We start from the raw sequence: 27,008 nt of genomic DNA, 5'->3' as shown, positions 1-27,008 counted from the left end.
TTTTTTTTTTTTTTTGGATTGATTAAGGACACCAAGGTCGTTGATTCCGAGCCGTGGTATCCGAGAAGTCCTTGGTATCTACCTACGAACGGTGGACGACGTCGGCTAATAGGGTTTCGATGCGTCCTTGGATCGTTTCAGTTGGACCTTCAGCCGTTTCGTGCCGATCTGGAAGCCGTTCATCGACTGGATGGCTGTTTGCGCGCTTGCCGCGTTGTCGTACGACACGAAGCCTGTAAATTATTTGTCATAGTTTTGGAAAGTATTACTTAAATGTGAATTCTGTGGCGGGTTCGTATTGTGTAGGTATTAGTGTTGCTATTCGAATGAAGTAGTATAATAGCGGTTTAATTCTTTAACGCTAGAACTACTGACGAAATTAAGTTTGACCCTTGTTCAAATAGAAACGTGATTGTACATAATTACTTATCTTTCTACATAGATTCTATATTCTTTGTGAGCAATATATTTAGCTACTCATTATAGATTCGTAGTTCTAGTGTCAAATTATAATAATGTTCCTTCAGTATAAGTGTTACTGTAACCATTATTAAATAGTGAATAATATCTATTATTCAATATAAAATATTGGCTTAAGTCTAATAATATAAAATTCAATATAATTCTACTATAAAGTACTATTTAAAACTTGTAAACTATGCATCATTAGGTACGTACTCTATATATATCTCTGTATAATTAGTATTTAAGCATTTGATTGTAAATATAAATTTTAATAAAGAATCATTAACTAAAATAATTAATTTTATATAATGAATTATTATATTCTATTAAGATATCAGTTGTTAAACCCCAAACTACAAAAAGCAAATTAAAAACATTTCCCGACAACAAAATGCGAACTAGAATATTCAAACTGTCCCATGATAAACGCATATACTCTATTTCCATAAATTGCCCAGTAATCTACTTAACCCCTTGAGTCAATTCACAAGAATAATGTACACGCATACATAGATTCCTAAATTTCTTTTATACTCCAATGTTTATACCACATATCTTCATTTCTCTACTGTATTAGACCTGAAAATGATTCGCCAAATTAATTGACTTGCAGGTTATGTAACATACCTAGTTCGGTTTATGGTATGTTATAAAGATACCGTTATATTTATTATATATTAATACTATTATATGATACAATTTATTCGAAAAGGAGTTGAAAATGAATCTTAACGCTCAAGGGGTTAATACAAATAAATAATCAAATCACCTATCTCAACCCGATAAGAAACTCGTGCGAGAGACTCGCAAAAAGTAAACAGCAGGCAGCTTACCGAAGCATTTGCTCAGTTGTGTCTGCTTATCGATGAAAACCTTCGCCGAGATGACGTTCCCAAATGGTAGAAACGTTGTGACCAGGTCAGTATCGCCAAACTCCTGCGGTAGATGGTAGATAAACAGATTGCAGCCCTCGGGACCTTCTATCTGCTTGTCCGTGCTCGTGAACTTCGCCTTTTGGGCCGCTGCTGCAGCTGCTGCTGCCGCCGCCGTGAACGCGGGGAACCCTGCAAACACAAAATTCGTCATCACCGTTTCCTTATTCCACCAATGATCGAGCTACGGTATCGTTTATTTGCATCCCACGAGATTCGCATTCTAGTGATTAGTCTAGTGACTATTCTAGTAACCATTCTAGTGACCGCGGATGTTCACTCGATTATACGGTTTCCCGATTATGAAAGATACAATATGCTGGCTACCGATCGTTGCTTTGAATTATTGGTAGATTTTTGGCCAGACTGTGGCTTTGGATTATTTAAATATACAAAATGGTTGTTTATGGACTTGTTTGCTGTATCGGATTATCGAAGACATTACACGAAATAACTGGCTCAGTAATTATTGGTAAAAGTTTGTTGAATGGAGGAAATATATTTGGGGAATAATCGAAATGGATGATAATTCAACGTAAAATTGTTCCTTTCGATGTAGTGATGTTATTAAAGATTAAAATATTTTATTTTCTATAATTGAAATTTTATTTGTTTATGAGGAGGAAGAGTTATATCGTGGGTTATTACAATTTCTAAATTTCATGTGAAACACTGGGTCTAGTAATTGCTAAAACTGGAATAAAACACAGTGCATAATTATAAATCAATGAAATCAGATTTAGAAAATTTTGAATTTTATCTTGCACTGTGTCTGAGAGCTATAATGAAAAATTTAAACTTTCCACAGAGTTAGAAAATGTAGGAAACTAGATTATGGTTAATATTTAATTACAAAAAGTAGTATTTCGAAAAGCACTTTGAAAATTTTTGTAAACACTTTTCGTAAAATACCGTTACTTTTTAATGCCTATAATAGTACACATTATTATTATTTAATTCGAATAAAAATGTATTTAACTTTCTGTAACAGATATATATTTTTAGTCAAAATAAAATTTCAGTCAACAACCTTTTTGTATTTTCAATAATATAAAAGAATAAATCTGCGTTTCAAATTTGTTATCTTATCGACAACATTATCTGAGATAGCGAATGCGAGTCACTTTTATTATTTTTTCTACTTTTTAACGAACTGCGTATCTTGTGAGTTGAGATTTATATATATACAGTGGCGGCCATGTACTTACGTACAAGGCCTATTTCAGATTACAAATCGTATTTAACCTGTGCAGAAACCCATGTGAGATACGAGAGATATATTTCTAGTGAATTTAAATTTCATGATATATAAATTTAAACCAGTAATTGATACTATTTCTACGAGTCTGTATATAATTTAAAAGAAGCAACACTAAAACTATCCGATGCTAATATAAATTTAATTAAAATAAATACATATTGAGAAAGAAAGAACTGAATCTTGAATACATAAAATTTCACTGCTTGCAGATATAATCCAATTATATAAAAGCAAACTTATGAAAAACAGAATATTCCTTTACTAAATGTAATTTTAATTTAAGATATCCATATTAAAATATCCAGACTTTCCAGTAGGAAAGGACTATAATAAATGACAATTAACCCAAAGCCAAATGTAAAATTTCACCATTGAAGAATTCTTTTTTTGAAATACTTTCCTCTATTTGATGATAAAATAAATTTGCTGCAAAGAAGCTTGTAATTTTCAAAAAAACTATTAAAAATAACTAATATCAGCGTTTCCTAACTTTGCTTGAATAATTCCAATTTTATATCAACAAATAAAATACAACTGACCTATGTATACAGAATTCTCCACAGATTTATTATTCTTTTATATTTAGTTACTATTAAATAATAAATTCCCCGATACCTAAGTATCATTCTTACTTCAAAGTTATATAGAAACAAAAATATGGAAATCTAAGTGGAAAAGTTCAACCGAGAAATTACACGTAAGCACATTGCCACCACCATAAATTTCGACACTCGATCACGTGCAAATCGATCACAAACAGAACGTAGTCCCGCATTACATATCGCACATCACTAAGAGTTCAGGCATTCCACTTCGTGTGTTTAGTTACTCACTATGTAATTCTTTCTTTTCCACGGTCACCGTCGTCTTTCCAATGAGAGCTTTAAGGCGCACAGTTACTCGTTAGAACAACACTTTTTACCAGCCATGAGTGCAAGTTAAACAATACTATTTTGCCATTTAATATCAAGAATACATTCTGATCAGAGAAAGAGAGAGAAACAGAGAGAGAGATAGAGAGAGAGAGGAGGAGAAAGAGAGAGAAAGAGACAAGCACGTATCCAAAATGGCGGCTTACCTGCATACTGTTGTAAGGTGGAGTAAGTGGAGTCCTGCAACCCGTTTAGAGGTGTTAGGGAATTGAGAGCTAGGGACGTCACAGGACTGAGACTACCTCCAGTGGACCCTTCAAAATCGAAATCAATTCGATTATTCAAGTTTTCCATTAACTTGTTAATTAAAACTCAATCGAATTTCTACAACAACGCCCAAGTCGAGTAAAAACAATCATTTAATTCCCATTATTTTAATATCTTTTTCTATTTCTTTTCTTTTCTTTTTTTTTCTTTTTCTTTTCATTTTGGAAGAAATAATACTCTGCTCGACATGCTTCATGCTGTGATACTGACATAAAAAGAACAGAAAAAAAGATAGCTCCTGGTATTGTTACGAGTATTATTTTTTTTACATGTTAATCATGTGTACGCGCCTTGGGTAGCTACTAGAAGCGATTTCTGTACAACACTGTTCATAGTCGTATGTAATTATTCGTGTAAAGTCACTCTGTTTTTGTGGAGTTATTTGCAAGTTGTTCTCGGAGAGTACCTCGTGTAATACAGTTCTTCAACGTGCAAATTTCTAGGTATATACGTATACTGTTAATTGCAAAAAGCGATTATATACAAGATTATATACCGGGTGCGAAGAGAATAATATCGATGTAAATTTGTGAAGGTGTAATTTGCGTGTTCGGTTGCTGAGATTGTAACTTCGTTCGAAGCAAATCGAAGTCCCGTGTTTATTTTCAGATAGGCTGTATTTAAAAGAGAAGATTCACGAGTAACACTCTCTCAGTGACCGAACGCACTATCAAATTAATGACCATCGATCGTTAAACGCAACATCATTTCTAACATCACCAATATCATCGTACATATCGACCAACTTGTTACTTCGAATTTTCTAAAAGCGTAAGTCGAAGCTCACCTAAATAGGACACTATCAAACACAAGCATCGCGAAGGACTATTATATTCCGTTGTGACACCTCTGAACGATATCATCGAATATTACGAAACAGCACACACGAATTAAAGCTTAATTGAAACATATTGGACAAATATTGGGTGAGCTTCGTTACCATCGATTAAACAGCCAACAGTGATTACAGATCTAATTAGAGAATGAAGATGTGGACGAAAAAGGGTGATGGCCATGTACAAGATGTTTCAGAATTACCCTAAATACAGCTGGGAGTGTTACTAGATTAAAAATAAAATCAAGTATCTATGAATATAGAATAAAAAGAAAATTAATATTCCTTAGTAGTTAATGTTATAATATTGGTTACGGAACATTTTTATGTGAAGAACATACAGGGTGTTTTGCATTACATAATGGCTAGGGGGTGATTCTACGGATGAAAATGAATCAAAAATGCAGTATAACATATTTTTGTCAAGAACTTAGTTTCTGAGATAATCGATTTCGTTCATGGTAATATACACGAAATAAAAGAGGCTAATTTAATTTGCAATATTTTTATTTCATCGAATAATAAATTACCGTAGATATATGTGTTTTATGAAATTATATTCCCGATTAAATTATCATAAATTAAAAGAATTCTGATGTTTTCATCGAGTGTACGAGACCAGAATTTAAAAATCGGTTTTCTCAAAAACTAAGCATTGAGAGACAAAATTTTATTTTACATTTTAGCCTGATTTTTATACGTAGATTTATTTTCTGGCTGATAATATTACGTGATGTAAGACACCCTGTGTATTTGGTCCCGTTTTATTATTTTGTAATGGAGCTTTAAAAATGAAGATTTTAAGCGTCTACTGACGAGCAACCAGCTATGAACCAGCCGTTTCAGTGGGGTTTCAGTGAAGTTTTAATTAAGAAATTGGATATTGTGTAATATAGGAACAGCATGGCTTTATACTCGCATTTAAATTTTGGTAGTATTAAACATTATCAGATATTATATTCACGTATGATAAAAATTACGAGTACTATTGACAATATTTTGCACACTACCAGTTAAGAATATTTATTCCGAAATTTCAGTGAAATTTGATTACCAAATTCTACTGCAATTTTGTTTTCCATTAAAGTTACTTAAGAATGAAATTACTAAATTTATTACAAGTTTACTTTCTATTATTAAAATTATGAAACTCTGTCGAAGTTTCTTTTCTCACTACTATTACTAAATTACTGCACCAGTGGTATTTTGTTTATAACTATTACACCGTAATTGGTGAAATCTGTTGCGATTTTATTTCCAGTGATTAAAATTACTGAAACCCCGCTGCAACTTTATTTGCTGCTGTTAAAATTACCGACCGTTGTTACAATGTTATTTTCCAATAATAAAATTACAGAACTCTGTTATAATTTTATCTTCCGCTGCGATTCATTTTGTATGTTATAAAAGGTATCAAAATAATTAAAATCGTTATAAATAAAACCGCGATATCCCATTACATTTCGAAAAATATTAAACTCCATACTTTTTCCTGTTGCCAAAATATATTTTAAAACTCAAATATTTCGTATCCAATTTCATAACGACCAACGTTACAATTTCCATTTTTCCTTGCGATTTTGACAAAAATGGGAAATAAAACAGAGATTAAACGCGTGTTCATATTTTCCATGTTTTCCACTCCCTGCTTATTTTGTTTGTAGCTCAAAAGCACTTTGTACAAGAACCCATGTGACGAAATGACGAGAAAGAAAATGAAAATGAAAATGAAAATGAAAGGAAAATAATCGTGGAAAAACGAGGTTTTAATAAACGAGTCGGTAAAGACGTGTTATACAGTTTCAATGATCTCTTCTCACCTGTGTTTCCGGACTTTCCAAGAAGGACAGCTACGCACGAAACAAAATGTGCAAATTAAAACGCTGACGTGCGTTCGCATAAAAAAGAAGAAAAAAAAGGAAAAAAAAAATTAAAGTACGCGATTGTGCACGGGTGTCGTGAAAAGATCGACTTTTACTTCATTTTCCAGACAAGTGAATTACATGATCGAATTTCGCTAGAATTTCCAATAAAAAGATTAATAATTTACCAATTCCCTGTTTATTTTGCTTGTTACTATCTTGTACTAATGCCATCCTGCTTAGATAAATAAATATAACTAAATTTTTGTGCGATTTCACGTGACTAGTTAGAAATTTTTATTCGCAAACGGGACTATTTCTAATTAATCTGAATTACATTGACAGACTTCTATTGCAAATTTTAGTCTTTGACCGATTTTTGCGTCATTTCTGAAGAAATATTTCGATCGACTGCTCTTCCTGTAATTTTATTTACTGAATTATTTTAATTATCACTTTAAAAAGGAAGTATTTCGGATAGATATCTATGAAATTTCAATTTCGATTGATCTTTGTTAAATTGTGAAATAATTTTGATTAATTTCCGCGCGATTTCTAAACGAATGCAAATAATTCGCGAGAAAATATAATTATCAATCAACAGTTACGCTATTTCCAATGCTGATATCACCGATATTAGTCGATACAGTTAATCCACATTATGGATCAACTAATCCTTCCACGATTCCCGTGAAAATTTATCGATCGATTGACTTTCGGATAAACAGGTCGATCTGTGTTCACATAATCTTCCAAGTACTCCGTGTAAGTATACCATCGATCGATCGAGTTAAATACGCTTCGAATTTCCATTTACACCGACAGTATATAAACAATATAAAACAAAGAGATAGCGGATAACGAGACGAGTGGAATTGCTTATCAAGAATAGTATGCGTGAATATATGCGTGACAATTCGATGCTCATCGGTCTCAGTGAGACCACCATTTTGCTGCCCTTCGACCGATGTAATCGTCTGGTGCATTTGGTGCATTACGAGCAAATGCGAGGGATCCGGCGATATCGAAGTCAGAATGCTCTGAGAAAAAAGGGACGAAATGCGATGGGGTAGAGATATATGTATGTAAGTACGATGGAACGTGGTACGTTTACGTGCGTGCACACATTGGCCATATGTGTATGCAAACGATTATAGTCAATTAGAAAATAAATACCTTTTACCCTTTATTTTTATTTACGTCCTTCTTTGAATTTCATTTTGATTCTCGCGTTTGATAATAAAGTGGAATTATTGAGACATAAGTGACAGGTATAATTCGAAATAATGGCACTTATGGTGGAAGACAGAGAATATTAATTGAAATGAATTTTTTGGCAACACTATTAATTTTATACAAATTATAGAATATAAAATGAAATTAAAACGATGAATCAATGTAATATATAATTTAATTAAAATTATACAATAATTAAATTTAACTTTTAAATTTAACGATGCTGTTGACTTTTGATGAATTTCATTATACAATCATTTTTTAAGAAGCGAGATAATCTGAATTAAATATGCCGAAGCTCCTATTCTTAAAGTTACTGAATTTATTTTGTGCGAAAATTATAATTGAAATCACTGCAACGCTATTTCAAATTCTTCCGATAATTTCAGTTATTTGAAGACTTTGTCGAAATTATTCTGTCGAGGGAAAATAGAAGAGGAAATTTTTAAGGCGATTAAGATTTTTGGGGTTTCTCTTGCAAGCTCGTAAAGTGGATACTGTCTAAAGCTTCCAGGTAATATTCAGTATCAGTGTCTTCTTAGAGCCCCGATAAAGTTAAATACAATCCCAGGGAAACGTAGGAAAGTTCTTTGAAAAGATTAAAACAAACATTTCTAATCTTTAGAAGATATCAGCAGTTCTGAAGATCGTATCTATACGTTACGAAAATTCTTTCGAGTTACAAGAATTGTTAAATACAATAATGAAGATACTCGTGAAATTTAATAATATTCAAATTCAGATTCTGATTTGAAAGCAAAATAACATTCCTAATATTTCTAATACTGGTATCACGAATTAATACTTTCATTTAAATAAGTTTCGATTATTCTGTAAATTTGTAAGGAACGATCTATGAAGTATACTTTTTAAATTTCAAAAAGGAGTTTTAAATTATTATACTGCGATTTTGGAAAACTACCTTCGAATTTTAGAAATTGTTACACTTTGAAGATTTTATATAAACTAATTTTAAATAAGAAAGTATAATATAAGAAGGAAATGTTTAGTTAAAAAATTAAATACTTAAATAAATTACTAGTACTGTTTGAATGAATATAAAATTATTAAAAAATAAAAATAAATTTTAGAATAGTGATTCTACATAATCATTTCTAAGAATCTTAGGTTCCACTAAGAAAACTATGCATACATTTATTTATTACTAACTGTAACACATTATAAATAAAAGGAATCAAGATTAAAGAAAAAGATAGCTTTCTTGGCAGCTGCAAAGGACTATAAAATGTACGAATAATTTGTTGATTTCTTACATAACAAAAATGCCAGAGTCACTTGGCTAACACTTGGAAGAAAATACTCTAATCTCATAACCTAAAGAACATAACAAGTAATAAATAAGTATTTTTAGTCAACAAATTCCAATAAACCTAATTTACACCTAATTTAACTAGCGAACCATTGCATAATTCGATTAATTTTAAAGAAATAAATATCGCGTCATTAATGAAATTTAAAATAAAGCCCTCGACACCTATCACATGCATCAAACACAACGTAACACACGGTAAAATGATAATTTGAAAAATATTCTAGAAAATATCCAATCATAATATTTCCATAAAATGAGAATTAAAGAATCAAACAAAAATAATAAAAAAAACTGTTTTTTTACGAGAACATAAAAATGTACCACATAAAATATAAATAAATAACAAAGCAATATTATAAAAACATAAATACTTCTCACGAAAATCAAAAAATGTGAAATATTTTATAAAATATTTCATAAAAAAAAAAATAGTAACGTGGCATAAAGTAAAACAGTCGTAATAAAAATATCGAATAAATCCAAAGCGAAATTACATCAACGTACCATCGTAAAATGGCACCCCGACTACAAAGGAATAAAAATCGATCATTACTAAAGCGTAAAATAAAACAACCAGAGTACACTTAAAATAAAATTATAATCCAACAGTCTGATACGAAAAAATACGTATCAAAAACAAAATATCCGATAAGCCCGAAAACAAATTTACCCGTACGAACTATGGTAAAACGGTATGGAAAAATGGAATCACGGTGGAGTACCTACGAAACAAAATGGTACACGCGAAATGTACAAGATAAACGTGCAATACCGCATTGTGACACGAAGCAAAATCGTTTTCATACACTTATGGCCACCGACGTACCCATCATTGGACAGGTCCATGGAGTACCGGTGCCACCGTGCAACGCCATGTAAGACACGGTACCCGTGACCCATCCGTCCGCAAACGTACCTCGATTTCTTCAAGCGAACCATGTGTGTGAATCGAGCCGTGAGTAACACGAGAAAGTTAGATTCGTCGAACGGCCGAGATTAATTTAGTAATTGTTAATACTATACCAGGCAATGCGACACGTACATAGCGACATACCTGCTGTAGAATTCGCCAGTCCGCTTAACGCTGAAACACAGAACACGTTCACGATATTAACAAGCGGAGTTAGTAACGTGTTTACATATTCAGCACGTAAACTTGGCCGAAATTTACTTAGCCGATACACTCCGTACGATATAAGGTATTCGTCGTGCGATATCGTCAGGCTCGAAACGTTACTCTGCGATTGCTCGGCGTGCATGAGTCGCGATCGACCTCGATCGCGGTTAACGAGAGGTAAAAACGGAAGGTGTATAAATATAAGTGACGATACAGGCGGATAAAATCGCGTCGATTTTTCTGTATTTTTTTTTACCGATTAATCCGTGAATTAATTACTCCGTTCTATACTATTTAGTGACGGTCGTTCGAGGGGTCTGAGAAGACTTCTGCGATTTTCCTCGATTTTATTTCGATTTTAAATAAAATCTAATAAATCTGATAAATCTAATAATCTTTGGATTAGAATAGATGTACCATTTGTGGTTATTATTTTCGGCTTGCTAAAGGGATTAATCCTTTGCACTCGACGATTTTTTCGCCAAAGAAGAGTAGGAGTGTCAAAGATTTTCTGCTATAAAGCTGTCGATATTTTGTTGAACAATAAATAAGAAGTCATATAATAATTAAGACGTAGAATTATTTGGTTTCGATACCTCGCACACCGTTACATTATCTAAAATTTGACAAGTTAATGAATATCCAGCTTCGAAATTTTATCAAATGCCGACTGAAGAGCGCCTCTCGAGTGCAAAGGGTTAATAAATATTATGTGTTCTTGGGTTAGGTTTATTAGGAAGAGATATGAAGATAGCAGGAGAAATAAATTTGTTATTATTGAAAAGAGATAACGAAAGACGATATTATTTTGTATGCCTTGTGTAGCTTGTTTAGTAATAGCTATGTGCGATTAATCGAAAGATTCGAGTCTTATCGTAAGACTTTGGTATTACCGATTATGGCAGTGGACATAATAGGAAAGTCAGGATGGCTAAAAATGGCACTCTTGTGGCCATAAATGGTGCGACAGGCAAATGGAGAATAATGTAATGATTTAAGTAATTATGTTCAAAACATTGTTCGACTTGTAATGTTTTGGTGTTTGCTATATTATATGTTTTTCGTGCACTCTTAATAAAGTAATCACGTTTATATTTTTACTATCTTTGGTATAGTTTGTGAATTTAATCTTCCTTCGATTATACAGTAATGAGTAGTATAAAAATTCTCTAAATAGCCACAAATGGAACATCTATTCCTATTTTTATTTATTACTTTTCACTCGAAATTAACCCCATATCTGTTTTCATTAAGCCAATCAATAACAGGAACCTTAACTACTCACTGTCACATATAAATTAAAAAAATTTGATAAATTTATAAAATTCTTCCCAACTATTATAATTATATAAAAATAACCATATTAAATTCCATGATTAATGAAATCGAATATCGTTTAAATTCTTCAAAACAGAAATTCCCAAATACCGAAACAAAAGGAAAGAAAACCGAACACTATTCCAATTCATTAGAATAAAATTTTACGAAATAGTATATACAACGAAAAAACGTTTTTAAAATTTGTTGAATTAATGTTCGAAATGCACAAAAAGAGAGAGTTACAAAACGTAAAACGGCAAATTTGAGCAGAAGCTATTCCAGACTTATTAATACAAACAAAGAAAACAAATCTTCCTTTCAACTCGGAATTTTCTACAAAGTACACTCAACGAGTCTCGTACATAAATCACAGACATAAATAAATAAATAAATAAATGTATATGTACACACAGGTATATGAACAATTCGAAGAAGTTTGCGGTGTTCGATTAATAGCTACCAGATTAATGAACGTCGCTTAGAGAATGGCGTGTCAAATATTCCACCAAATAAAATCTAATCGCGAGAAGACACGTTTTCTCGCGATTTTCCATCATGCTGTTATTCTTTTAAACCTGATGTCACGTATTTCAAGCGTTCATTTTCAGCGAAAGCACGACACTTTCAAGTAGTCATGCGTTCTATTCCTGTTTGTTTCACGCTATTAAGGGACGAGCACAATGCACATGGAAATAATAAATAATTGGATTTTCCTCATTTTCGAACGTTACCGCGTTTCTACGTATAATGTGCTTGTGTCGTGGTGGAAGTTTCTCGTTTTTACTCACTGTTTGGCGACACCTGAAGGTTGCCGTTTCCGCCAGTCATGGCAGCCAGGGTGACCAGGTTCTGCATACTCATCGGTGATACTCCTGCGTTCGCTGCAACGTACATAATCCGAAACACACGGAATAATTAGATTGTAAATTATACACATGTGTAACACGAAACACGATAACGCGACTCGATATTTCGTTATGTAATCCGCGTAATTAGTGTAATTAGCTGGATTTGTTCGGTAAGTTCTTGGCGATATTTTTAGTGGAGACTCAGCAAGAGAGGCGAAGGATAGTGGACATAATAGGAAAGTCAGGATGGCTAAAAATGGCACTCTTGTGGCCATAAATGGTGCGACAGGCAAATGGAGAATAATGTAATGATTTAAGTAATTATGTTCAAAACATTGTTCGACTTGTAATGTTTTGGTGTTTGCTATATTATATGTTTTTCGTGCACTCTTAATAAAGTAATCACGTTTATATTTTTACTATCTTTGGTATAGTTTGTGAATTTAATCTTCCTTCGATTATACAGTAATGAGTAGTATAAAAATTCTCTAAATAGCCACAAATGGAACATCTATTCCTATTTTTATTTATTACTTTTCACTCGAAATTAACCCCATATCTGTTTTCATTAAGCCAATCAATAACAGGAACCTTAACTACTCACTGTCACATATAAATTAAAAAAATTTGATAAATTTATAAAATTCTTCCCAACTATTATAATTATATAAAAATAACCATATTAAATTCCATGATTAATGAAATCGAATATCGTTTAAATTCTTCAAAACAGAAATTCCCAAATACCGAAACAAAAGGAAAGAAAACCGAACACTATTCCAATTCATTAGAATAAAATTTTACGAAATAGTATATACAACGAAAAAACGTTTTTAAAATTTGTTGAATTAATGTTCGAAATGCACAAAAAGAGAGAGTTACAAAACGTAAAACGGCAAATTTGAGCAGAAGCTATTCCAGACTTATTAATACAAACAAAGAAAACAAATCTTCCTTTCAACTCGGAATTTTCTACAAAGTACACTCAACGAGTCTCGTACATAAATCACAGACATAAATAAATAAATAAATAAATGTATATGTACACACAGGTATATGAACAATTCGAAGAAGTTTGCGGTGTTCGATTAATAGCTACCAGATTAATGAACGTCGCTTAGAGAATGGCGTGTCAAATATTCCACCAAATAAAATCTAATCGCGAGAAGACACGTTTTCTCGCGATTTTCCATCATGCTGTTATTCTTTTAAACCTGATGTCACGTATTTCAAGCGTTCATTTTCAGCGAAAGCACGACACTTTCAAGTAGTCATGCGTTCTATTCCTGTTTGTTTCACGCTATTAAGGGACGAGCACAATGCACATGGAAATAATAAATAATTGGATTTTCCTCATTTTCGAACGTTACCGCGTTTCTACGTATAATGTGCTTGTGTCGTGGTGGAAGTTTCTCGTTTTTACTCACTGTTTGGCGACACCTGAAGGTTGCCGTTTCCGCCAGTCATGGCAGCCAGGGTGACCAGGTTCTGCATACTCATCGGTGATACTCCTGCGTTCGCTGCAACGTACATAATCCGAAACACACGGAATAATTAGATTGTAAATTATACACATGTGTAACACGAAACACGATAACGCGACTCGATATTTCGTTATGTAATCCGCGTAATTAGTGTAATTAGCTGGATTTGTTCGGTAAGTTCTTGGCGATATTTTTAGTGGAGACTCAGCAAGAGAGGCGAAGGATTAAATGGTAAATGCAACTGAAATGTTAAACCGCGTTACATTTGTTTGAAGATGTGGATATTTGATGAAGTATTTCGATTTAAAATATAATTAGGACGGCGATGATCTCTTGCTGGGGTTCGTGATGAATGTTATTTCCCATATTCTGGATGGGTTAGTCAGATATTAATCTGATAGGATCAAAATTGAAGAGGAATTTTGATATAGATTTAATGATTTTAACGATGAGATTTATAAAGAAAAAAATGGAAGAATAAGAGATTAAAATAAAATTAATTCTCGAATTTAATAAGTATTTATTAAATTTATTCATCGGAATTTTTAATAAAATTCTTTATCGATTTCTATATTGTAGCAAAGGCTTCGGGGTCCAGTAAAAAATCAGTTATAATAGGTATATAATAATTATAATGATAATAATTATTATTACCAGTGTCTCTGTCTAACTAAATTTTTAGAAACTGATAGAATTGTATAAATTTTTCCCAATTCCCTACTAATAACAAATCACATTAGATTACATTATTTCGCTATGTACGAATTATTTCCTATAACAGTTCAATATCGAATATTTGTCATTAAGAACTATCTAAACAGCAGTAAATAAGTGATACAGTGATTAAATTATTTTCTTGCGTCACTAATAATTCATGTAAACAATTAACAGAATTCCTGGTTTAAAATAACAGGAAGAATACGAAACTATAGTAGATTCTTCTGAATAAACGATCTATACGAAGCAGAATGAATAATAAATTACAGCAACCAGACGCAATGCGATACACAATAAAATAATTAATAAAATTATCAGTGAGATATAATTAGAACGATTTATAACAATTCTGAGCAGAGAAAAGTTGTGGTAATCAAACACGTCGAGCTGCATAACAAAATAATTACTTAATGCAAATTATAAACAAAATAAAGAAGAAAGAATAATTTGTACGGTCCAAATGCAATATGATAAATAACGAAATGATTATTAAAATTATCCCGAGGATAATATATAAAGAGAAATATCAAACACCGTATCATCTTGCATACACTTACATACATACCCGATGATATCATTACGTAAGTTCTGGTATGTCATCGAATAACCATACGTTTCTCAGCAATGAAGAGTAAACACGCGTTTTAACGTGAACGCTAATAGCAGGGATCTACAACGATCTATCATTACACTGGCGTGCTTCCCGACCCCGTTAAATGCACAATTTTATTATCGCGAAGACAACCGAGAGGAAATATACGCGATGGCTAAACATGGCCGCACGAAACTTACGAAACGAAACAACGGGGCAAACATTGGCCCAAGTAATTTACAACTGGCGTAGGACGAACTGTGTATCGTTAGTCGCGATAAAGTGCAACTTTCAACGCTGGACAATGGATGATAAATGTTGATCTAGTATTAAGTATGCGGCGAGAAGGACGAAGGTACGAGAGCCGCATAAATTATGGCGGCAATTTGTTTGCCAGCTGGCAAATTTGCGAGAATTGTGCAGGAATGGAGAAGTCGTAGGCATAGTTATCGTCGTAGTTAGGTATATCGCGATGAAGTTCGACGAGGAAGTTTCGAAGCTCATAACACTGGTCGGAATTGAAATTCTTCGGTGGGAGAAAGAACGGATATCACGACAGCCTTCCTAAGTTTTGAGAAATTGATTAACGTTTCATTCATCTTATGTGGCAATATTATTCTTCCATTTTTCCTGAAAGGTTGAAGTATTTTTGGAGATTTCATCGTGTCGAGAAGGAATTTCGTAGTGGATTTGGTACACAGTTTGGAGTGATTAAGTGGATCGTAGCTTCGAGGAAATTGCGTGACATTGGTAGAGAAATTTTGGCTGCAATAATGTTAGTAGCATATATAGTCACGCTGTAAAGACACACAGCCAACTATTAGCTCGTAGACAAGCGTCTACAAAATATAAATAATTATCCACAAGTACGTCCCCAAAAGAAGTAACCAAAAGAATATACACGCTACTTAAAACACAATTACAAATAAAAACGAAAGTGTTAAACCGATATTAAACAGGATAATTAAAATCAGTAAAATCGTATAACTCTTTGAGGCACGCGATTTTAAAGGAAAGAAAAACCCAAGCTGTCCAGAATTACAAAACGGGACATACATAATCCCATCATGCAACTAATTTCAAATGAAAGTCACTGAAACACATCTTTACTTCAAAACAAAATGGCACTTTGCAGACAGTTTACAAATCAGGAAATACGAATTACTTTATTTTTCGTGCTGCAGAACGCACATCATCAACATTTCGAAGTGTGTTAAAGTACATCCCACCATGTATAAGAAGCTAAGCAAAAGATGGGACTATTTTTAACCCGCCTAACCTCAAAGAGATAACATAAATTCTCAAACGTAAAACACGAAAACAAAAGGTAGAAGAAAGAAAAGCGAAAGGAAGAAGAACGACAAACGAAGATAAAAGATAAAAAAAAATGAGACACCAACCATACTCACCGGCTGTGTTACTCAAGGACGCGAGCGTGGCCAGGCCCTGCAGGTTCGCCGGGTTGATTTCCGGTGGGCTCGGTACCGCGGGCGCAGCCGCATGCGCAGGAGTGGCTGCGCCGAGGCCAAGGTGTTGTTGCAGCAACAGCTGATGTTGCACACTCGACAATGCACTTGCGCCCGCACCAGCCGCGACCGGCGTCGCGGCGCTAGTTGTCGCCTGAAGTTGTTGCAGCAGCTGTAGCGACGCCGGGGCCAAGGCAGGCGTATCGTTCTGCGAACAAATGTGTTTTTCAATGAATAACTGTCCTCTTTAATCTCTTAAAGATCAATCTTCTGCCATTTAAGATGGCGCGTGCCATAATCAACAACTACGTTGGTCACGCTTCGAGCCATTTCGTGCGAACGCGACGAGAAATAATACTGTGATGTTTACGTTGGATCCTATCTACAAACCACGTCTCTCGCTCGTGATACTCGTGTTTGGACCAATCTCCTCACCAGGAGTCTTACACGATATAGTAGGTTAAAATAAATAACTGTTGCTTATACAGGGTGTCCCAGTAATCATAGTACAACTGGAAAGAGGGTGATTCTACGTGTCAAGAAAATTGATTTTGAATATCTATGAATACGCTGAGATACTTATGGTCTATGCAGCCTAGCCAAAGTTAAGTGAATGAGAATATCCAAAGTCGATTTTCTTGAATACGAAGCTTCGAATGAACAAATTTTATTCTTCTTCTTCGATTCGTTTCAGTATGTAGAATCACCCATTTCCCGGCTGTACTACCGTTGCTGGGACACTCTGTAGACTCAGTGTAGCTCGCCCTAACGTTAATGAGGCCGCATCCAGATACAGCAGGGCCCAGGGCTCACTTTAATGTCGAGGATGAGACCTTGAAGTGAGTTTCAAACTTGGTACCGATCTTCTTCGATTGTTTCGAATAGAGAAATTAATTCTTTCTCCCCAAATTCCAGGATGTTACTTCTTCATATAAGAGTCTTGACCGCAGACAGTAAATTGGGCACTGCGTGAGGAGACGTCAATATTGGAAACTATGGACGATTATTATAGAACGTCTCGATTTTGTACACTGTGTGAAAATGATGGAGTCTTTTACTGTTCTTAGGCGAGATTCACGGAGTTCTGCGGCGATCTGGATCCGGATTAACGCGTTCCACGTTGCGCCGCTTCCGCGCGACTTTCCATTCAGGTCGCGTGTATCATGTCGATGGCACATGCTGTTACTCGTTCTATATACGTCGAAAACGTCAGCAGCCTGAATGGAAAGCTCAGCGAAAATTTCTGTACCAAAAATGGCCCACGTAGCAGGTGTTAAATACACGTAATTGATCATCGGTGAACGATTATGGTACTGTGAGTCAATGAGGTATGGATAGTTGTAGAATTCGTGACTTTAAACGATTATGATTGTATGACACTCGCTTTAAAATATTTATCAATGATAATGTGTTATTATGTTATGTCAAAATATTTCTCAATGACAATATGTATTATGTTATGTCAAAATATTTGTCAACGACGTGTGTTATGTAATGCTCTAATCCTATGAAATGAAAGTAAATGACAAGATAGATTAGTTTGATTTGTACACATGATAAATTCCTATGGTACGAATATGTTTGTGAAGATTTACTTTAATTCGTAATAATAAAAACAATATTTAAGGGTAAATAACTGTTCCACTTTTAAATAAACAGTCTGCAAAAATAATTCTTAAGCACTACTTTAAATACATCTGAATAGTAATTACCATACATTTAATTCTCATCTGTTCGTCAGAAAGGCAACAATATCAGCATGATTTTATGTATATAACCAATTGTTTGACATCAGCCAGTTAATACATTGATTCACACGCATTTCCATTATTTTTACCGTGTTTCAAGACCACCCTACGTTTGCGAGGAAATATCCAGGTACCAAGTATTTCTTGAAGGAAATCTTATTCTATGTAGAATTTTTCTCTACCTCTTTATTCTTTTTCTTGCTGCATGTCAACACGGTCTTACCTTATTCACTGAGTTTATGTAAAACTGTGAATACCTGTGTTTTGCAAAATGTAAACTATTTTCTAACTTTTATCACCTTCAAGCAATTGCTTGCTAAATAGATAATAAAAAAATTCGAGAAATTTTGACCGATTTCTGTAAAGTAACTCAGTCCTGAAGAGGTTAAAAAATATCTCTAACGTCTTGCATGATTGTCAGTATAGTTAGGTGTCAGTATACGGTTGTATATGTCATTTTGCCATTTTTATACTTTGTACACTGAATGTTTTTCGTATAATTCTCACAATGAAAGGGGTAAATATCGCGTTTCGAAGCTAGAAGTAGCAAAAACAATGTTAGACTCGACATCCCCTGATATCAATTCTTTCATTTCATATAAACCAAATTTCTCTATATATCTCTGAGACCAAATAATAGTAAAGATCGCATTTCGAAGTTACAAATAAAGAAGGTGATGTTACGATCCATATCAGGGGATTAAAATTCACATGGAGAATGAAATTTCGCAAATGGTTCACGTTTACAAGGTTTCATCTCTTAGCATACGGTGCCTGGTCCTTTAACGCATACACGCATGCTCGAGATGCTTTGATTCGTTGCAGGATACGCGTGTAATTTTGAAGATTTTAGGAAAATAAATTTACGAGAAAGTATTTCATTCTCGATGCAAATGAACTCTTTGATATCGAGTAAGAAGGTCGGTTATGAAATATTAAAGGTACAGACGGTCAGGTAATGCGGCGCCATGTTGACTGCTGCTATATTCCAAAGATTCGTCTGAAACTGATGCATCCTCTTCTGGTCCTTTTCCTTCTGCGTGTCTGCGAATTTCACGACCAGCGGCGACGAGCATCCCTGAGAAAAAGATATATATATAAATAAGGTATGTAAAATATGTAACTCTTTAGCACGAAGATGGTATAGTTCTGATATTAACAGCGAATGATCTTACACATGATTAAATATCTCTTTACTATCGATTTTCAATGGTTTGCTAATAACAGAAAGTATATTTTACAGTGTTAAATTAACTTTTTCAGGGTTCATAGCTGGGATAAATTTGTTTTATTCTTATAAACCGAATTTGTTTATAAATCACCTTTCCTGAGATTTCGTATAACAAAAATTTAAAAAGAATACATATTAAATTCAACTTTAAATTTCTCTTCTTCAATTTATTCAAGTAAGGTGTAAAATGTTAAAATTTGTTGAAGATGAAATTACAAAAATAACAATCGTTTCACGTACTATTAATTCCGTTAGAATTGTGACTATGTCTATAATAGTATTATCGTTATTATGATCTCTATCTGAAACTCACCTAATTCCAATATCAGTTTGAACGAGTATGAATAGATGCCAGTCGTTTTCAGCTGGCAAACTAATGAGACTAATTGTCCCTAATTTTGGGTCCACTATCGAAATCACAAGCCACACATGTACGTAGAGGGAGAAAGAGAAAGAGAGAGAGAGAGAGAGAAGGAGAAATAGAGAGGAAAATTTGAAACCAGCGAATCTATGACTACTATATAACGAGTTATACTGAATTGAGAGCACAGAGAATGATAGACCTCAATGACGAAGATTAATAAAAGAGACCTGATTCCTCAAATAAAATTTTATACATTTATATAAAAATCAATGACAAATCTATAATATGAAAATATTCCAAAATTTCTTCTCAATATACGTACAAACAGGACCACCTAACGTGTTTAGAATATGATTTCTTCCGTCCTTGGTTAGTACAGTACTATTAAATTAAATTGATAAAAATCAAGCATGGTTATATCGAAGGTTCTTCAATGTCCTAATATTTACGGCAAAAGAACGTTTCATCGGTACTCTAATAACTAAATAATTGGAAATAATTGAGGTAATATATGTATCAAGCTGAATGAAAAGAGAACCCAAGACGAATGTATCAAAGTTCGCACAATTAATGATGCAGTACTATAGTTAATGTAGAATTCACAATCGCAAGAAACAGCAAAAACCACTTAGTCCCATCACAATGCCACGTGCCCTACTTCTAGCATAATTAATCCCTTCGAATCTACGAGGTGCCTGGCAAACTGATTTCTACGTCCAATTCCTAAAAGGAACACAAGAATGCGAAGAGTTTCTATAGAGTAAGCGAAGAGTGTTTGGTTCATTGTTATAGAGCTGCGAATGAAGAATGCTTAGACTGGTGTATCAGAAGTGTGAAAGAAGAACGTTTAGCCTGAGTGCTCGAGTTTGTCAGATGAATGAGAAATAGACTTGCCCGAATGCCTTCTAGAGAATGTGCGTATGGATGAATATAGAGACAGGGGGGAACACGTGCACGGGGTTAGTCGGGGAATATAGTCGAGAGGAGTCAGAAAAGAGAGCCGAGAAAAGGAGCCAGAGAATAGAGTCGAGGAAGGTTAGCTGAGAGAGTCGAGAGTATATAGAGCCAGAGCCAGAGTTAGGTGAGACCAGTGAAGAGTTTAGGCAAAGTTCATAGTCAAGAAGACAGTATTGCGTCGATGTTATCATATATATTGATCGATGGCAACAGACAAGTTAATTAAAGTGATTATTAACACTAGAACTACCAACCTAGTGAAAATGACTGGTCCCAGAATTTTCCTTTTTGCAATCATCGAACACATACACCTGCTTTAGGAATAAAATTGGTATCAACTAATATTAAGAAAGAACTGTAATCAATATATTCGCTGAAATTACTATAATCTGTGCACGTTATAGTTAGGTTCCCATTAAAGATAGGTAGTTCTAGTGTTAAAGATCAGAATTGATGCAGAAAATTAGTTAATTATAATTTTCAGTCTAGTAAAGATACTATTACTATTTCATCATCGATACTGCCAGGGATAGACATTACAGACAATTAGGTATTAACCCATTTGCTTTAATGCTATAACTTAAATAAGAGAAAATAATTATATTAAAAATAACTGCACACGAAATATTGAAATAATAATTCCATTCGTTCATTTCTCACGCAAACACAACTTCCCTTCTCTTATTTCAGCGAGTAACAAGTGTCAGCGAATTTATCAAAATATAAGAAAAGCTTCGAATCATTATTCCATTGCATCGAAAAAATCTTTCAGTACAAAGGGTAAAAGAAGAATCAAGTTGACGTAAAACCATGAAAATATAATGAAAAGTACCAGTTGAATTTTACGTTAATAGACTCCATATTTCACAGGATTCACGAAGTTACAAATTCAAACATTTTCCACCACCATCTCCTTAATTCCTGACATTTTAATTAATTAAAAATTCCTGACAAACGTTTTATTTCGTGTAATTTCCCTGGTTCAATGACAACCCACTGCAAACTATACAAAAATGAGCTACACTCGTCGCATAAGTGAAATTATACTTAAAAGTTTCAACCTGAGTGAAATTCGTAAAAATTCAAACAACATTTATTATTTTATTATGAATTGCGTAGATACATAATGGCTAATTAAAATTCGATTCTCCAAACGAACATCATGAATGAATACCATGAACGAATAATAAGAATAATAATAATAATTCTCACAGGAAAGATAAAGAATATACACTAATTTCCAACCGGCCATTTTTCATATTTTTCTTTTCAATTTCAGTCAGCATTGCAATATTCCTACATCTCGATAAAAGGATACGCGAGATACCTAGTCTGAAGCTTGGCAAGAACATGGCGTCGCGAGCTGCTTCGTGCAAAAGTTGCGAAAGGGTTAATAAGCTTTGTCTAACAACAATCAAAGGGGAACATCTGTCGAATGGAATTACCGAAACGAATCGCGCAGGATCGCTGCACGAAGCCAAAATAATTAATAACGATCGCGAGATATATAGTTCCTTTGAATCGCGAGCCATAAAGGGGAATACGAAATGCTGGGGCTGTTTACGTGGGTAATAGGAAGCACGAAATCGTGCCAGTTAAGTCGACCACGACGAGCAAGCTCGAGGAAACCCGCGGCTGGAAATATTCATGATATCAAAATGGAATTGCTGTCGTAGCCGCGTGCCTTGGCACGATTTTCTTTCACCGGTCGAGAAACAGTGGATCGCGTAGGCCATGTTATCGTGAAGGAGGAACGGGGAGAAACAATTCCGTAGAGTGTGTGGAATTCGCTCCGAAGGGTGCACCGCCATTATGGTTGCATCGAATTGCTCGATACATCCGCTGAAACTTTTATCGGGCTCGTACGAAACGGATAGAGCAAGACGGATTAAGTATTAATTGCTGAATTGAAGAGTTCTGTTATTGTATACTATATATTTTAGTATATCGTACATTTATTCCATATTCTATATTTTAGTATATCGTAAATTTATTCCATATTCTATATTTTAGTATATCGTAAATTTATTGCATATTCTATATTTCAGTATATTGCAAATTTATTCCATAAGGTGAATTTCGGTATATTGTATATTTATTGTATACTGTATATTCCAGTATAATGTATATTTATTATATGCTCTATATTTTAGCATATTGTAAATATTGCAAATTATATTGTAAATTCATTCAATACGACATGTTTTAGTACATTATAAATTTATTCCATACTATATGTTTCAGTATATTGTATATTTATTGTATACTGCATATTCCAGTATAATGTATATTTATTATATGCTCTATATTTTAGCATATTGTAAATATTGCAAATTATATTGTAAATTTATTCAATACGACATATTTTAGTACATTATAAATTTATTCCATACTTTATGTTTCAGTATATTGTATATTTATTGTATACTGTATATTTCAGTATAATGTATATTTATTGTATGCTTTACATTTTAATACATTATAAATTTATTCCATACTGTATGTTTCAGTATATTGTATATTTATTGTATACTGTATATTTCAGTATAATGTATATTTATTGTATGCTTTACATTTTAATACATTATAAATTTATTCCATACTGTATGTTTCAGTATATTGTATATTTATTGTATACTGTATATTTTAGTGTATTGTATACTTATTTCATATTGTATATTTCAATATATCTTTAAATTTATTGTACACTGTATAGTATGTTTCAATTTGGTTTTATTATGATATTGTGAGTTTAAATTAGGAATTGTTCAAGGTAGAAAGTTGATTGATATAGTTTAAAAACCCTTCTGGTATTCTTTCATTTTTACTGTTGGTTAAAATATATAGTATGTATCCGATTTTCCAAGTACCATTAGCAGTATCTATGTACTAAAAAATCTAATTGAAAATTACAATCGAGAAAGTTATAATTTATTGGTCATAGTTTCGAAGTGAAACTCTCTCGCAATCAGATCTTGATCATTCTAAGATAATAAGTATATTTCTTAAGATTCGTTAAACAAGAATTCTATCCTGTAAAATTTATAAAACTTTCACAGATATTGAGGCTTTTAGTGTAGATTTTTGCAATAGCTAATGCATGAACTGATATGTGCCTTATAATCGTTTAAGTTAATAAATATCTAAATTTATATGTCTATATCTAATTAATTGCTATTTAAATTATTAAATCAGTATATTAATACCATTTAAATTTTACTCTTCACTTATAAAATTATAGAAAAATTCTGCAGTTTTTATTTTATTTCAATGTACTATTACAGTAAAATTAGAAAATGTCTGAATTGTTATTAAACTTATTTTGATGAAAAATAAATATATTAGTCAACCTGATCGAAAGTTCCATTATTTTTCATATTAATTAAGCTTGAGCAGAGAACGACCTCTTAAATATTAACCGATAATTAACTAATGACCAACTTTTGCTTATTATCTTTTTACAAGTACCATGTTTTCTTCTCTACTGACTCTTTAGTATGTCTTTACTATGCAGGGCGTGTAACTTGTCCTACACTTGATGATGGATGGAAGTTTAGCAAGGATACAAAGTTTCTTTCAAACTCTACATTATCAAGCATACCAGTTTCAAGAAAATTAATCTTCGATAGAAATTAGCCAAGGATAACCAGATTAATTAAAAACTGTAATTAACTTAGTTTCTCTGCCTCGTAACATCTGCACGACATATTAATACTACATGAAATTAAATTTTCACAATATTCATCCTTCCACATGTAACCATTTATAACGATATAATGCATTATTTATTTTTAATTTCTCTTTAAAATAAATTTCGAAGAAACATTTATCTTTAAAATAACGAATGATTAATTATACTGCAAATTAATTTCGTCTTTGCTCCATATTTTTAACACAAAGAAGATACCGATTTTGTTTGGAAACTATACTAACTCTCAGTTAGGGCCTAACAGAAGGAACAAACAAGTGGAAAAGCGGAGACAAATTTTAAGGAATGTTTTATCATAAACTGCTCCTTCTTTCAGTGGAAAAATGGAATTTTTAACGAAAACGTGGCATTGTTAAGACCGCTTTAAGCACAGTTACGACGTAGACCACATTGTGTGGCAAGAGTTAAGTAGCAGAGATAGAGGAAACAATTGTGTTTCGATTTCGCTCACCTCCATCGTTTGCGAGTGATGAAGAGCTTTAATGGCGTTGATGGCGTATTGTTTACTAGCGAAGGTAACGAAGGCACAGGCTTTACTTTTTCCGGTGCTGTCCCTCAGCACCGAGCATTCCTCGATGGTTCCATAGACACTGAACATGTTCCTAACGTCATTCTCGGTAAACTTCTTCGACAGCATGCCAACGAACAGTTTACGCTCTGAAAATGAAAATTACGACATAATTAGTATAATCAATCTTCAACAGTTGGCTCATTTCTTAAAACTTAAATGATTACTACCCTTGGCAAAACCTTTTTAGCCAAACTCAATAATACTTATTCTAGTTTTAATAATTATTCTAGTTTTTGTTTTATTCCTGCTCCCTATCAAATCGATGCAACGCTAGCTTTTTCTGTATTTAGTACTACCCATTATTTATTTTCTCACACAGGGTGCAGCAAAAGTCCTGTTGCACCCTGTGCTCCTATCTAAAACATTCTTCAGGATAATAAGCAATCCCTTGAATTACGATTTCATTACAAAAAATAGTAGGGAAGCGTTTAATTTTAGGTAATCACGATACCTAATATTTATTTCACCCAGGATAAAACTATAAAAGTTTATAGAATTCGTCTGAATTTTGTTCGCGTAAAAACTAAATATAATTAAGTATAATTAGTCTAATGCGAGGAAAGTAATACACTTTTGCGTGGTATGATTAGGAACAACCCTGGAGCTAGGTTAGACTCGTTGTTATAATGCAAGGGGTTATGGTACTCTAAATACTCAAAAATGGAAGGAATAATATCCAATTATATTTTCCTCTTATCTTTTGACTAGTGTATTATCCTATCCCAATGGTTCAAAAAAGGGAACACTAAAATGAACCAGGTACATAGGAAGAAAGGCCATAATCGTGAAAAGGAAACCTGGTCTAACAAAGCAACCCTTTAAAAAACCTCTCAGGAACTATTTGCGCTAATGCCAATATAATTATTTTCTTTTCTAAGTATCATTGATTCAATTTAGGTATACCTCGATTAGTTAATCAGTCGCATGCACATTGCAGCCGAATGCAAAGACGAATTGGCAAGTACCATAGCCATTCACTGGCTATACCGTCATCGATATAAGCGTGCACGTATCACGCGGTCAGTCAACCACATGCCATTTGAGAATGACAGGTGGCGAGGAGAGCCGGAAGTGGTCCTAGTCAATATTTGTTTAGGACCAAGAGAAAAGCTCCGTCGGGGGAAAAGCCGCTTATGTAAATTCAGCGTCGCATAGGGTTTCGTGCAGCAAAGTAGCCGGCTGCATCTCTGAATATCTCTATCCGTCACCTTCAGCCACCCACCTTTGTCAACCCCTTGATTCGCTATTCTTTATCCCTCACCCGATCCACTCCGTGTATATAGGCATCCGCGAGAATTTTCTATCAACCAAATCATGCTCTCAGCGAGCTTTTTCCCTCGTTCGTACAGGAAAAGTCGCGTAATTCGGATCACTTGGAATAATTTCTAGCGTGTGGTTCTAATCGGTTTAAGGTCACGTCTGTTAGAGGGAGAGTGAGGATTTTCGTGTCCAGGAAGAACTCGAAGGACTCTATTGTCATTTGGAGGGTCTGCTTTGACAGTGTTTCATGGATATCCTTTTTCACTGATTTTCTTAATGGGAAGTTTGTAATTGGTGGTGACCGCTATGCGAGGATTAATGTCGAGTTGAAATTTTTGTAGGTCCACTATTTAATTGATACTGCAACAGAAATGGCGGTCAAAGACCTTCCTGTCAGCTGTCCAGTTGCATTCAATTGATTCAATTTGAATAGAAAGAATGGTTGCGTGTTTCTTCGTTATTCATGCATAAACGAAGAATAGATTCTCATACGTCCATTGT

The 27,008-nt window shown here is 33.6% G+C and overlaps 1 protein-coding gene across 5 annotated transcripts in view; it reads right to left on the bottom strand.

Moving 5' to 3' along the window:
• The window catches only part of LOC108553119 (CUGBP Elav-like family member 2), a 173,037-nt gene that overhangs the window by 3,587 nt on the left and 142,442 nt on the right, over nt 1-27,008 (bottom strand). For 3 of the 5 annotated variants that reach the window (XM_017907891.1, XM_017907886.1, XM_017907887.1), the window contains exons 2-9: nt 25,128-25,333; nt 19,365-19,493; nt 16,602-16,875; nt 13,836-13,928; nt 10,166-10,207; nt 3,737-3,844; nt 1,299-1,529; nt 83-233 (exon numbers count right to left, since the gene is read on the bottom strand). In XM_017907891.1, coding sequence (XP_017763380.1) covers nt 106-233; nt 1,299-1,529; nt 3,737-3,844; nt 10,166-10,207; nt 13,836-13,928; nt 16,602-16,875; nt 19,365-19,493; nt 25,128-25,333 — 1,211 coding nt within the window. In that variant the 3' untranslated portion in view covers nt 83-105. The remainder of the gene's footprint in view (nt 1-82; nt 234-1,298; nt 1,530-3,736; nt 3,845-10,165; nt 10,208-13,835; nt 13,929-16,601; nt 16,876-19,364; nt 19,494-25,127; nt 25,334-27,008) is intronic. The other 2 variants (XM_017907889.1, XM_017907890.1) reach the window with 2 other exon arrangements.

This window comes from Eufriesea mexicana, unplaced genomic scaffold, assembly GCF_001483705.2.
Source record: "Eufriesea mexicana isolate 0111107269 unplaced genomic scaffold, ASM148370v2 scaffold9405, whole genome shotgun sequence".
Classification (NCBI taxonomy): domain Eukaryota; kingdom Metazoa; phylum Arthropoda; class Insecta; order Hymenoptera; family Apidae; genus Eufriesea; species Eufriesea mexicana.
The sequence above is the reverse complement of the archived record's forward strand: the minus strand, read 5'-3'. Positions and strand labels throughout refer to the sequence as shown.